Source organism: Syngnathoides biaculeatus, chromosome 11, assembly GCF_019802595.1.
Source record: "Syngnathoides biaculeatus isolate LvHL_M chromosome 11, ASM1980259v1, whole genome shotgun sequence".
Classification (NCBI taxonomy): Eukaryota; Metazoa; Chordata; class Actinopteri; order Syngnathiformes; family Syngnathidae; genus Syngnathoides; species Syngnathoides biaculeatus.
The window spans coordinates 2,825,730-2,841,009 of record NC_084650.1 but is presented as its reverse complement, the minus strand read 5'-3'; the positions used below and the strand labels follow the sequence as shown (position 1 = coordinate 2,841,009).

Genomic DNA, 15,280 nt, shown 5'->3' with positions numbered 1-15,280 from the left:
TCAACAAATAATGGTTCCAGCAGCAAAATCAGCCTGAAGTTAAATCCTCCAGCAGAATTTATTTTTTTTAACTCACTTTTGATGGAATGTGACAGTTTGTCATTTGAAAACTGGGATGTGAGCCAACAGTCTTGTCCAACAACGTAAAAGAAGGCACACAAAAAAAGAAACACAGAGGTGAACCTCCTTCGAAACTGGAGCAAAGTGAGCAGTGTAAAAAAAAAAAAAAAGTATTCATAAAAAAACTATAAAAATGACCATGTGGTTCCACTGGAAATACAGAATTACAGTTTTAAAAAGGAAGGGGGACAAGTCTGATTCTTGAATTTCTCCATCTTAACATTAAGCCTTCCTCAGAAATTGAGGAGGAACAAACAAACATTTCTAATCTGTTTGTGTGTTGCTGCTGCTCTTTCTGTTGCGTGCAAGAAATCTGTTCGACACCTTTAATGTACTGTAACCTGTCATGTGTCTTCGTGTCAATTGTCCCTGTTCATAAAAGTTATTGATCGGCCTCACTAAATATATATTCTAAGTCAGAAAAGTCTCTAAGTCAAAAAAGGTGCGCAGCTCCACGCTTTTCTGTCTGTGCCCTTTCTGCCATCAACTTAATTTTCGCTATTGCAAACTTTGTGGCCATCTGCAACCTACAGACGTGTTGGGAATTATCTGGATTCCCCCCCCCCCACACACACACATTTTGTCTCAATAAGGGAGGTTTACCTGTAATGAAAATTACAGGCTTCTCTCATCTTTTTAAATGGTGAAACGTGCACAATTGGTGGCTGACCTAATAATACCTTTTTGCCCCTCTGCGAGTGTGTGTGTGTATATTTATCTATAATTACATTAGTATTTGATCACTTTATATACATTTACTTTACAACTGTTTTATGAAGCGCAAACATGAATATTGTCATGAATTCCTGTTGCTATCTGCTCCCATTTAATAATACAATGCAAGATAAACAAGAGATTGCTGCGGTGTCAATCTCTGTGATGATCAGCAAAAAATCCAAAGCTACGTGGTCCAAGTGAGTGACAGTCCAAAAAGAAGTTTCCATTTTCGTCGGTGGCATGTCATTCGGAATGTGGAGCTTCCATATCGTGGCCTTCGCTGAGGCAATGCAGGACATGGTCGTACCGCGTGAAACACACCATTAGTCCAGTTTGCGTGCACCTAGCTTGAGGGGACCTTTGGCCGCCTTGCGCTCCGCCCGTTTGGCCTCCAGCTCTTTCCTTCGTTCCTCTCGTTTCTTCTTGGACAGCTCGGCCTTGCTGAAACCTGTTGGGCAATAAACCATTTTTTAACGATGTGACAGAAGAGTCTCCGCTAGGATGAAGGGCAATGTTCCATTTAAGCTGCATGGTGGCGCAATTGTGTACTTCTCGCACACTCTCAGCGCACAAGCAAACCTATCCAGCGCAGTGAACGCACTGCATATGAATTTGATATATAAAGTGTTTTCCTGTATCATTCTGATGTTTAATTCAGTGAGCGCTAGCTGTCCAGCCAATCATACAATACGATGCAAATACGCTACACAACCAATCACGGCATTGACAGTACTTGCGCATGTACATGTACACATACCATAACAATAACAGTGCAGTGGAGTTCAGTAATGCTAATGCTAACCCCTATAATGGCGAAACGAGCGGGTAGTGAATATGATGCGTCGGCTCCTCAAACCAAGAAAAAAAAGAACTGCGGTTCTTTTAAGATGGAATGGCTGTCAGAGTATGTGCAAATAGAAGAACAAGCGGTGAAACAGATTTTTTTTTTTTTTGAGTGAGAAAAAGTGCTCAGCCTAAAGGCTCCGTCACATCATGACGTTCTGGTCAATGTCCTCTAAACATTTCAATCGCTCTATTTTTCAGCGTTCTCAAATGCGGATGACACATCTGGCGTGTGATTAACGTGTGTCTAACACACGAAAAGCGTGTAACAGCGACCAAATAAGATACCCCTAAAAATCATTAGCGTGTGCAAACGCGTCATTGGGCAGCAAATAGCGATTTGTCAACGTAAGACGAGCGTGTTGAGCGTGTGACCAATGGGTGAATAACGACAGAAAAGAGTTTTGCTGGCGTGTAATTTTTACAGTGGAACCGGCACTAAAACGTTGGAAAGTTCATAGTCACTTCAGTTGTTGCCGTGAGTTAGAACAGTGAGCATCATGCCGCCAAGAAGAAAAAAAAGTTAGGGCGCGGACTTCAGCAAATAGCGCTGCTAGTAAGAAAGCTAAGCCAGGGTTCATACCCAAAAAATTTAAGGGCTTTTTAGGGGCATTCTTAGGGGCTGACACGAAAAATTTAGGGCCCTCGTGGGAAATCAAGAGTAAGGAAAAAAGTCTCACCCAATGGTGCCATCAACCGTTCTTGGTTCATCAAATGTTCCAGTACCTCAGTACCTGTGACAGTGATCACCTGTCGCCAATTGTGGTAGTTCTCATTGATATGACCATTGTCAACGTCTTCACATAACAGTCTACAGAAAAACAGATTCTAACTACAATTGCAACTATATACACAAATGTCTTCTACTGATGTCTGTCTCAGCACCCCTACTCTAGCTCCTTGAGCCTACCCAGTGCCTCCTCTATTTGTTGCTGCAGAGGTGTCCTTTGCTCTGCCTCTGAGTGCATTGGCCTCAGAGATAAACCTCAGATTCCTCTTTTCTTCTGCCTCCTCACACAGCCTTGTCAGCCTTCTCAATAAGCGTAGATATGTCAGTCTCCATTCTGGCTTTTTTTGCTTTGAGGCAGTAGAGATGAAAAGTGGGCAGGTACGAAGTCTTCCTTTCCCCACAGTGGTAGTTTTTAGCAAGGTCACTGTTTGGGAACATGACTGCAAACTCTTTCGAATTATTTTCACAAGATTTGTAACTGTAATGGCTGCAGATCACTTTTAAAGTTCACACGATCTCTGACTTTAAACGAGTCCGTCTTCGTGTATTGAACTACATTCATAAAGCCTGACTTCTGGCTGGACAACTGTAGGTGCGCATTAGGGATCGCAACCGGCTACAAATAACCGTTTATAACCGTTTTTTTTTTTTTTTAAACCGAAACCGTAATCGGACTTTTGAAATCAGTTAAAATTTCCAATAATTTCTTCCGGTTCCGGTACTCCACATTTCGCTCTTTTTTTCAACATCATTTCCACTTTTTTCAAGTTTCACTGTTAGAGTAAAGTTGGACTGAAAAGAACATTCAGTTAAATCAAAGAAACATCAAACATGGCATCGAGGAAACGCTCCAAAGTATGGGAGTAAACTTGTTTTATTGGCAGACATCAAAACACTACTCGCATAACGGGGGGGACTCTGTGAACTCGTCACTCCGGAAGAGCAACAACAAAAACAGTCCGTGCAGAACCCCGCACCCCAACTCGAGGTCCTGCGGGTGAATTACGTAAACACTATGGTACCTTTTTTTGCTACAGCTGTTCAGTTAAAACCAGTTATGAAAGTAAGCGGTTTTTTGCGATCCTAGTGCGCATGCACTGCTAGTACCACTCCCTGAAGTTGATGCTTCACTATCTTGATATTTTAGAAACAGATCCATACCAACGGAAGATGAGAGAGTCTTCGCCAAATCAGCGTGTCTCCTGTTTTTGCGGTGCCACACCAGCGCTTTGACGGCCATCTTTTCAAGCTGGTAACTCTACTTGCACAGATGGCAGTAAAACATGTGCCGATCTATTGGATCTCGACGAACCCAGCTCCCGAACTCCTTACTTTCAACCCAAGCTTCTTGAAAAATGCACTTCCCCGTGATACAAGTTGGATCGATGAAAACTACGCTATGTCGTAACGAAGACAAAGTGAAATGCCTACTCATGGAAACAAACAATGGAATATCGACAAGAGGGCAACTAGTTGTCAACACGGTGACTTCCGTTGACAATTTCCGGCTGATTTGGACGCCAAACGGATCGCTATTTTTTTTTTTTATTAATAAAAGATTAATTTATTTTTTAGGGAGAATTTTGGCGGTAGAGGTCCTCCCTTTGATTTTTTTTAATTTAAGGCCTTTTTAGGGGCTTGACCGGTTTTCGCGGATTTTAAGGACTTTTAGGAGCCCCGAAATGCACCTTCGAAAATTTAGGGGTTTTTAGGGACTTTTAGGGCCGCGTGCGAACCCTGTAAGCCTCTTTCATCACGAGCAATGTTTTTGGAGGAAAAACAACAGCAGGAGGAAGAGCACGTCCGCGAAGTCAAGCACCATGTGACACCCCCTCGGTACCCTAAACACCTTGCAAACCCCAGTGAGGACAGTCCGACAAAGAGACAAAAGAAGCAGAGAAAGGATTGCAGGATCCTGGACCGGGCTGTTGAGGATAGTCTGGTAGAGTTTTTCCGCGAAAACGAACTGCTGCTTTCTGGATCTTCCATAGTAGGTGCTCTGTACTGTAGCTTAATATTAAATTGATCTTGCTTTTACAAAGCATCGGTTTATACACCCTAATGCATGGAAGTTTGGGAAACGCTCGAATGACGCTCAATGGACACCCAACGACGTTCGTTTCACTTTAGTTACACGCTGTGTGCGCTAGGGGATTGTTCAGTGGTCGTTGACAGGTCGCCAGTGAGTCGTTCACTGCAAAGCAAACGATTAAGTAACAACCAAGTAAAGCTAAAGTTACGATTGACTAACGATAGGCAAACGCGTGCAACGCTCGGCGAACCTTAGTAAAACGTTCCACGGATGTTCTTGAATGTTCTGCAGCGTTTAAAATTAAACGTTGATAAACGCTGGTCTCGGTGAGAACTTATGTGGATGTTCAAAACTTTTTTTCCGGACCGGCGTTCTCCGCCGATTCCCAGCAATCATTGACATTCACTAGCGTTCAAACAACGCTCTTCTGGAGCTATCCCGGCGACCATGGGCGACTACCAACGTTTCCTCAAACGCTATAGAATGCTGACCACAACATCATGGTGTGATGGGGCCATAACATGCAGCGACGCTAAAGTTGTCAATGGAACCTGGACTACCTCAAGCAACACATTCAGGAGAAAAGTCATTTGAATGCTATTGGAATTATACAAAGACTTAAGATGGGAAAAAGGATTGCTACATTATTGCAAGAGCGGAAAAAAGAACTAGCTGTCACACACACGCACACGCACACACAAATCTGACCCTGAGCAAGTTACATTTCTCAGACTATATTTTACTTGGCATTAAAATTAATGCATCCATGTTGTCAGTTCAACGCTTGTGGCCATGCTACCCTGAGAACGCCCGATCTCCTCAGATCTCAGAAGCTAAGCGGGTTTGGCCCTGGTTAGTACTTGGATGGGAGACCGCCTGGGAATACCAGGTGCTGTGAGCTTCTCTCCCTGGCTAAATGCAGAGGGGTTGCGTCAGGAAGGGCATCTGGCGTAAAACTGTGCCAAACAAATGTGCATTCATCTAAGATGACACGCAGTGGTGACCCCTAACGGGACAAGCCATCAGGAAAAGAAGAAGAATGCTGTCAGTTCAACAAATCCATGATCACATGGCAAAGTATGTGTGTATACCAGAAAGCTGGGGAAGCAAAAACTATCCCTTTGAATTTGTGAATTCAATCAATGAGATAGTGCAGAATGAGCCTATGTGCAAGTTTAAAAATGCACCCTGGCATACCCTAATCGTAGACGGGAGCACAGGCGTAACGCAACACAAAATGCTAGTCATGTATATCAAATTCAGGGAGGAAAATGATGTCAGCTATAAAACTGTAAATTGGCCAGATTAGTGATATTAAAAGTAGACAAATGGAAATTGCTGTTGTAATTTGATTCTTTTAATAAACCATGCAACTTTCTATGATGATGTGATACTGGTGTGTGGCCACAGCGAGTACTTCTGATGTTGCTCACAGTGGTCTTCAGTGTGCTCAGGGATCTCGTTTGTATGCCCAGACAGATGAAAAATTAGCAGGAACACAGGGCAAAGTTTATAAAACAGTGGTGAGGCCAGCCATGCTGTACAGATCAGAGACGGTGGACTGGAGGTAGCAGAAATGATGATATTGAGGCTCTCGCTCGGAGTGAGCATGTTGGATAGGATTAGAAATGAACTCATTAGAGGGACAACCAAAGTTGCATGTTTTGGAGACAAGGTTAGAGAGAGCAGACTTCCATGGTTTGGACATGTCCAGAGGCGAGAGAGTGAGTATTTTGGTGGAATGGTGCTGAGGATGGAGTTGCCAGGCAAAAGAGCAAGAGGAAGACCAAAGAAAAGGTTGATGGATGTTGTGAGGGAAGACATGAGGGCAGTTGGGGTTAGAGAGGAAGATGCACGAGATAGCCTTCGATGGAAAAAGATGACACGCTGTGGCGACCCCTAACGGGACAAGGCGAAAGAAAAAGAAGATCCCAAGCTCAGGAAGTGGTGCAAAACTGCAAACACATTTTAAATGGGGATGCATGATAACTTTTTTTTGCCATCGATAGATAACTTGCTCCTTCTCCAAACTGATGTGAAAACCAATGTTGCTTATTGAATGGTTTACCCAAAGCTCAATATTACAGTACACCAACATTGCAGCAAACACTGCAATGTGAATATTGGACATGTCCATTATGATGACAATATACAACACAACAATATATCGTGCACCCTGATTGCAAAGCATTCATTTCTGAGAATTTTACAAAATTATTAACTACTATTTATTGTACAGAGTAGCAAGCGGTCAGTTGTGTTATGTGATTTGGTGTTAAGGGTTTTACAAGTTCAGACTGTCTGCGAGGCCATGGAGGTACACTGTCTGAAAATGATCAGATGAGAGCGTATGTAATTGTGATTGGATCAACTAATTGAGGGGGTGAGACCAGACTACCCGAGGACAGAGAAGAAAGTGTGCAAACAAGCTTGTGTTTTAAGGCCAAAGCACACAACAAGTTGACAACTGACAAACTTAAAAAATGATATTATCATTTAACCAACAACCCAGCGACACTATCATTCCTATGAAAAAAAAAAGGTCTCACCTTGATTTCCATCTAACGCTTCCCAAGTTTCTTCAGTGCCCCAGTCTTCTGTTGCGTCTGCATTCCAGCCAGCATCACCCTGAAAAGAAGAAAAAAAGGACATCATACATCAATTAATCTGCAGTAAAAGCGGAACCTTATTTAAAAATCCATAAATGATGTGCTTACAGTATTTTATAATTTATGGGTCTCAGACGTTTTGCTTTATCTATATCATGCGTGGGCCTTCTAAAACTTACTAGCTACTATTGACCACTAAACGAACACATAGTCAAACATAACCAGAGGTGGAAAGGAACATGCTACAATTACTCAAGTAACACTTTGGATAAATTGTACTCGTCAGTCATGCCAATGAAACATACTCTATTTTTATTTGTTACAATGTATGTTAAGAAAAAAAGAGTACTTTTCCTCTGTTCTCATCATCTCCACACCACCCACTCCTTTAATTTAGCAATCATTGCATACGTGATCTATTTTTAGACTTTCATTTTAAAGTTTCGCATCGGCCACCATTGGGCTAATCCACCGTAATTACCACAGTGACGTTTGACTCAAGTTTACCATTCAAATAAAGTCACATGTCCACCCACAAAGTCTTCTCTTGGGGCTCGCAGGCAAACTGAGTTATGACAGCAGCATGGAACTCATGCTTACATTACAGACTACGAAATGAGACAGAAATTGCTAGCATGAAATTATTTTTTGCTGTTGTTTTGGCTGTTGTACAAAAAACTGCCATTTCCACAGGAGTGTGTACAATTTTTATTTTGACTGCAGCCATGATCCTGTTTTTGTAGAGCCAACAATATTGTGCTGTTTAATAAGTAGATACAATATACTGTAGTCAAAGACAATTTATTGGAGCTGAATTTGCCTTAATTTGTTATTTTGAACAGATTTTATTTTATAAAGATTTGATTTTAGATTAGGGATACTGTTGAGCAATATCTAAATTTGCACATTAGTTTTATTTGATGTTTGTGGCTTGACTTAAATAAAATACATACTCAGTAGTTGGGCATTACCTTAACTGAGTACTTTCTAACTCAAGTAATTATCGGGAGGACTACTTACTTTTATTGGAGTAATTATTGTAAAGTGACAGTACTGTTATTTGTAAAAGATATAATATTTGGCTATTCTCCCAACCTCTGTACATTATACACAATTTTAAATTGTACTTTGTCATGCAGGATCTCATTTAGTTTCGTAGATAATGAAGAGTCACGGAAGTGTACAGCAAGTATGTAAATCATTGATTAATTCAAAACAAAATAAAATGGGTCTTTTGCACTTAACATGCTCACCATGGGGGCAGCTGTGTTTCTCTGTGCCACACAAGCAAAGAGGTCACTCTGACTGGCTCCTTTGCTGTCCCAGTTGTACTCGCTGGCCAAACGGACCCCCTCAGGCAGGGCGCGACTGACGACGTGACTCTCCTCCTCAGCCCATTCGTTGTCCCAACCCTCCTCACCGGCTGAACTCTGGCACTGGCCCTCTTTCTCGTTGGACCAGCTGTCGTCGGCATCCCAGCCCGAACTGCTCCAGTCCGAGCTTTGCTTTTTCATCCCCATGGTGGATGATGAACTGGCCGCCTACATGTATTTAATGATGGTGGTTACAGTTGGAGCTCGTGAGTTTCAATCCAAAACTTGTGATGAGAAAGACAAGTTGAAAGGAAACCTACGCCTTGTTCACTGGGGTTCTTTTTGGATGATTTTATCCCTGACCAATCAGTATTCCAGTCATCCTTCTCAGCTCGACATTTCTCTGAGTCCTAGTGGGAGGAGAAGAGCTCCAAAGGGTCAACATCTTAACTGATCTCACAAAATACAGACACAGTGTTATGAAAAAGTATGGGCCCCATTCTCAAATTATTTTTCCCCACTGTGGTTAAAATAGAGATAACCCAAGTACACAAATGCACTTTTTAAATGATGAGGTTATGTATATAAAAAAAAAAAAGACTATTCAAAGCTATCTAGTCTTCTTCTTCTTCTTTTCCTTTTGGCTTGTCCCGTTCGGGGTCGCCACAGTGTGTCATCTTTTTCCAAACAAGCCTATCTCGTGCATCCTTCTCTCGAACATCCACTGCCCTCATGTCTTCCCTCACCACATCCATCAACCTTTTCTTTGGTCTTCCTCTCGCTCTTTTGCCTGGGAAAGTTCTCTAGTCCTCTGGGGAAAAAGTAACCCCGACCTCAAAAAAGCATGAATTAGCTGTGGCTAACCAAATTCTGGGGAAAACCGAGCTAATTTTCAATGATCACACCCAGGCCTGACTCAGACAGACCTGTTCAATCGATAAATCACTTAAATAGAACCTGACAAAATTAAGTCACCCGAAAGATTTCAACAAGCTGCAACAAAAAGCCACGACCCAAACAAATTGAAGAACAGATTCAAATTATATTCACTGACCTATAAGTCTGTAAAGGGTTACAAAAGCCATTCTAAATATTTAGAATTCCAGCAAACCATAGTTTGAGCAATTAGCTTCAAACAGAAAAAGCATGAAACAGTGGTGAACAAAGGGGCTCAGTACAATAAACAACTGCAGGCCTCTCTTACCTAACTAAAGGATATTCTATTGACTGACGGGATGAAAGTTGAAATTTTGGAAGTTGAGTGTCATTATAACTAGCGTATATTTTAGAAAAAGAACATCATACCAACACTGAAAAACCTGTCGGCCGTAGTGTGATGGTCTGGGGCTACTTTGTTCTTTCAGGACTTGGATGACTTGCTGTAAGTGGTAGAACTACAAACTCTGCTCTTGAATAGAAGAACCCGAAGGAGAATATTCACCCATCAGTTCATGACCTCAAGCTAAAGTGTACTTGGATTCTGCTGCAGCATAATAATAATCCAAAACACATCAGAAGGTCAACTTTTAAGTGTCTTAAAAAAATAAATGGTTCTGGAGTTACCTAGTCAAAGTCTGGATTTGAATCGAATTGAAATGCTCTGACATGACCTTAACCCATTCGTGGGCAGCTTCCCTTTTTTGGGACATCATGATTTTCACGCATTATATTCTTCAGTATATCAAAATATTTAAGTGTTTTAATCTGAAGCCATAATTTGGTATCAGGAGAGGATAACTCATCGGTCAAAGTTAGCACGGAGTTATTTCCCTTTCCTTCCTGATCCAACATGACTGCCTCAAGTACACATGGAGCATTTTCCAAGAGAAGAAAGGGAGAAATCTCAGTATGCAACCAAGTTTGTCTTCAAAATGCTAATCCATCAGTATTATTAATGCCTTACTGTTGTTGTTCTTGAATAAGAATTAATTAATAAACATATCTATAGTATGTACCACTTCACAGAACTGACAACATACCTGTCCCAATTTTGGGACGCTGCCCTCGAGAGGGTACATCTTTTTTGCCCTTTGTTTTATGCGTTAAACGAAAAAGTTATTTCCTTGATTGTGATCTGTTAGGAGACTTTTATCTCAAGAAGGCAAAAAATTGCCACCCTGCCCATGAATGGATTAATAAGCCTATTCATGCTCTAAAACCCTCCATTGTTGCTAAATTAAAATTCTGCAAGGAAAACTGGTCCACAATATCGCCTCAGAAATGTGAAAAACTCATTGCCAGTTATAGAAAATGCTTGATTGCTGTTGTTTCTCATTAGGTTTGTGGGCCAAGTAGTTTTTCCACACAAGGCCAGGTAGCTTTGTCAAGAGCTTTTCCCTTAATAAATTAAAAAAAAAATACACTTTGTTTACTTGGGTTATCTGTGTCTAATATTTACATTGATGATCTTTAACATTAAAGTAGCGAAACTATGCACAAAAAAAAGATTGAGAAAGGGGGCAATACATTTTCCACAGCAATGTATTAAAAAAAGAAGAGCTACCTCTAAACTTCCCCAATCTTCCTCATCATCCCAACGTTCTTCTGGGTCCTCATCATTATCCGTCCCTTCAAGAGTATGTGACCGGTCCACAGGGCTTGAGGCATTAGAACTAGGGGTCAGGTAGGTGTGTGGATTTTTTTCTCGAGAACCTAAGATGAGAAGAGAGAAAAAACATGAAATGCAAACAGTGGGACCATCTTACTGAGGTCCGACATTCGTATGCTGCATGAATACTTAAAAAAAAAAAAAAATCCCATTCTTCCTCCGAGTCTGTTACGATCAGGAATAGTTGCAGTCTTTCATTCTGTACAATGAACCCCCACCAACTGGCGGTTTCCTATTCACAAATCCACCAATTTGTGTTTTTTTCTATGGCACCGCTGATATTTTCAGTTTATGCTCCGCTGTTGTAGTGGCTGCTAAAGCGTGCAAGCAAAGACACGGCGGAGGTGTAGTTATTGCTTGACAATTAGTTTTTTTATGGGCATCATAGTAATGGCAATTCTAAACATTTTTCTTGCTCGGTGTTTGTTCCTTATCCATGGATCTCTTTTCACGTTCGTCCTACATCTGAGATGCACAAAAATTAGCGGGGATGCACAAAGCACATTTATTATGGATCGATAGACACATGATTTAAGAAGTGTGCTTGTGTATCACACAAAGCAAATTAAAAGTTTTAGATCTTTTATTTAAGATATTTTATACAGTGTGGCACAGTGTACAACTGCCTCACAGTTTTGAGGACACAGGTTCAAATCTGGCCTCTGATGCGTGGAGTTTGCGTGTTCTCCCCTTCCCCTTGCGTGGGTTGTCTCCGGTTACTGCACTTTCCTCCAACAACCCAAAAACATGCACGGTAGGTTAACTCAGGACTTTAAATTGTCCATAGACGTAAGGTGAGTGCAAATGAATATTTTAGTCTGCCTTTCAGTCAGTGATCTGAGATAGGCTCCAGCACTCCCATGAACCTTGTGAGGATAAGAAACTCGGAAATGGATGGATGGATGATTTATAAATGCTGTGTGATTGGGTGGCAACCAGTTTGGTTTCTAACCCACCTCTCGCCCACAGATAGCCAGGATAGGTCCAGCACGCCCACGACCTTAGTGAGGATAAGCGGTACGGAAAAAGGGTGGATAAATTTACATTTTATTTAGTTTTACACCACAATGCCAATGTTCCTTAGAACTGTTAATTGTTAAACATTTATTGTTCTTAAAAAAGTTGTATTTGAATTATTATGCTCTATATGAGCAGGGTGAAATCCTGCTGAATTTGGACCAAATGTTGTAAATACTCGACGTGGGATGCCCCTGATGACGACTTCAGTAGACGAAATTCATCATCTGTGTAATCTTAGTACCCAAATAAGGAGCCGTATTTGTTCGCGTTGAAGCTGCGCGGCCTAGCCCAGCTCGATAACATCAGGTCACGTATGTAATCAAATATTTGCTGAGGAGGTAAACATCAAACGTTAGTACTTACACGACCTGCAAAACCTACGTTTTCCTTAGAACGACGACTGTAAGTACTTATTAGGAAGTCGGGCAACTTAAACTTGCTTATAGGCCCAGACTACCTTAGTTTAGCTGGCTAACAACGAGACGCGTTTGTGATCAAACCGTGCTGTTGAATAAACATCGAACGTGAGTAACTTCATAGCTTGTACGTCCTAAACATCTTGTACAACGTGGGCCGTGAGGACTTAATAGAAAATATAACAAGTCTTATCTTAGTACATCGTAGTACCCAAATTGGAGCAGTATCGTTCACATTGAAGCTGCACAGCCTAAGTTAGCCTAACTTAGCGCACGAACAACGTTACCTACATAGAGTATACAACGAGGACCAAACATCAAACATGGACTCAACCTTCAACTACTAGAGTGAGGGCCATTGTCGTTTGAATCCCTTCCATCCACATATCCTTTAAATCGCCATATCCTTTATATTTCCTCACAGGTAGTATGTGATCTGTGTACCTTATGTGCTCACTGTCTTTATTTGATTGCTTTTATCTGACTTTAACATAGATTAGGTAGTATGTGAATTGTGTATCTTATGTGCTGACTTTGTTTATTTGATTGCTTGTTTTGACTATCTGCAGCCCGAAGGGGGGAACAATTCCTGTGCGACCTGTAGGCCAGTCCCAAGCCTGGATAAATGCAAAGGGTTGCGTCAGGAAGGGCATCCGGCGTAAAACTGTGCCAAACATATATGAGCGTTCATCAAACGAATTCCATGACGGATGGGTCGTGGCCCGGGCTAACTATGATCGCCCCCGGTGCTGTTAATCTGCAAGTAGAAATTCAGATAATGTAGGTCAATGACAAAAAAGACGAGGGAAGCGGCTTAGTCGGCAGAAGAAGAGGCATTCACAGACCCTACAACTGTGTGTAGGGACTTTGAATGTTGAGACTATGACAGGAAAACCTTGGGAGTTAGTTGACATGATGATGAGGAGAAAGGTTGATATATTGTGCATTCAAGAGAGCAAGTAGAAAGGGAGTAAGGCTAGAATCTTAGGAGCGTGGTTTAAATTATTTTATCAGAGAGTAGATGGGAAGAGAAATGGAGTAGGGGTTATTTTAAAGGAAAAGCTGGTTAAGAATGTCTTGGAGGTGAAAAGCATATCAGATCAAGTGATGAGGCTGAAATTTGAAATTGAGGGTATTATGTATAATGTGATTAGTGGCTATGCACCACTGGTAGGATGTGACCTCGAGTTGAAAGAAAAATTCTGGAAGGAACTAGATGAGGTAGTCCTGAGCATCCCAGACAGAGAGAGTTGTGATTGGTGCAAATTTCAATGGACATGTTGGGCCAAAGAAAACAGGGGCGATGAATTGATGGCTAAGTGCGGCATTCAGCAAAGGAACTTTGAGGGTCAGATGGTGGTGGACTTCGCAAAAAGGATGGAATTTGCAGTGGTGAACACTTATTTCCAGAAGCAACAGGAACAGTGACCTATAAGAGCGGAGGCAGAAGCACGCAGGTGGATTATATTTTGTTCAGATGATGTAATCTGAAGGAGGTTTCTGATTCTAAGGTAGTGGTGGGGGAGAGTGGAGCTTGACAGAGTACTTGGGGTGCCTTCTGGTAGGAAAGGGGAGAAGGAGACTTGGTGTGGAACCCCAAAATACAGGAAGTCATCCAAGGAAAGAGATTAGTGAAGAAAAAGTGGGACACGGAAAGGACTGAGTAGAGTGGGAAGGAATACATTGAGAAGCGACCTAGGGCAAAGGTAGAGGTGGCGAAGGCTAAACAAGAGGCATATGACGACATGTACACCAGGTTGGATACGAAGGAAGGAAAAAATGATCTCTACAGGTTGGCCAGACAGAGGGATAGAGATGGGAAGGATATGCAGCAAGTAAAGGTGATTAAGGATAGCGATGGAAATATGTTGACTGGTGCCAGTAGTGTGCTAAGTAGATGGAAAGAGTACTTTGAGAAGTTAATGAATTAAAAAAAATGGGAGAGAAGGTAGAGTAGAAGAGGCAAGCATGAATGACCAGGAAGTTGCAATGATTAGTAAGGGGGAAGTTAGAAGGCACTGAATAGAATGAAAAATGGAAAGACAGTTGCTCCTGATAATATACCAGTGGTGGTATGGAACCAAGTTGGAGAGGTGGCTGTGGAGTTTTTGACCAACTTATTCAATAGAATACTAGCGGGAGAGAAGATGCCTGAAGAATGGAGGAAAAGTGTGCTAGTCCCCATTTTAAGAACAAATGCAATGTTCAGAGCTGTGGAAACTATAGAGGAATAAAGATGATGAGCCAAACAATGAAGCTATGGGAAAGAGTAGTGGAGGCTAGACTCAGGACAGAAGTAAGTATTGCGAGCAACAGTATGGTTTCATGCCTACAAAGAATACCATAAATGCATTATTTGCCCGGAGGATGCACGTGGAAAAGTACAGAGAAGGTCAGAAGGAGCTACATTGTGTCTTTGTAGACCTAGAGAAAGCCTACTACACAGTACCAAGAGAGGAACTGTGGTATTGCATGCTCAAGTCTGGTGTGGTGGAGAAATATGTTAGAATAGTACAGTACATGTATGAGGGCAGCAGAACAGCGGTGAGGTGTTTCGTTGGTGTGTCAGAAGAATTTAAGGTGGAGGTGGGACTGCATCAGGGATCCGCAGGGAGCCCCTTCCTGTTTGCGGTAGTAATCGATATGCTGACAGATGAGGTTAAACTGGAATCTCCTTGGACTATGATGTTCGGAGATGATATTGTGATCTGCAGTGAAAGCAGGGAGCAGGCGGAGGAACAATTAGAAAGATGGAGGCACGCACTGGAAAGGAGAGGAATGATGATTAGCCGAAGTAAAATAGAATATATGTGCATGAATGTGAGGGGCGGAGGAGGAGTGAAGGTCCAGGGAGAAGAGATAGCGAGGGTGG

General features: G+C 41.8%; 1 protein-coding gene and 1 pseudogene across 1 annotated transcript in view; one reads left to right on the top strand and one right to left on the bottom strand.

The window, feature by feature from the left end:
* Positions 1-28: 28 nt before the first annotated feature.
* scyl1 (SCY1-like, kinase-like 1) overlaps positions 29-15,280 on the bottom strand; it is a 39,512-nt gene continuing 24,260 nt past the window's right edge. The window contains exons 14-18 of the mRNA XM_061835905.1: positions 10,868-11,016; positions 8,685-8,774; positions 8,305-8,592; positions 6,992-7,070; positions 29-1,285 (exon numbers count right to left, since the gene is read on the bottom strand). Of these exons, the coding sequence (XP_061691889.1) occupies positions 1,161-1,285; positions 6,992-7,070; positions 8,305-8,592; positions 8,685-8,774; positions 10,868-11,016 (731 nt within the window). The 3' untranslated portion in view covers positions 29-1,160. The remainder of the gene's footprint in view (positions 1,286-6,991; positions 7,071-8,304; positions 8,593-8,684; positions 8,775-10,867; positions 11,017-15,280) is intronic.
* On the top strand, positions 5,225-5,343 carry LOC133509257 (5S ribosomal RNA; annotated as a pseudogene).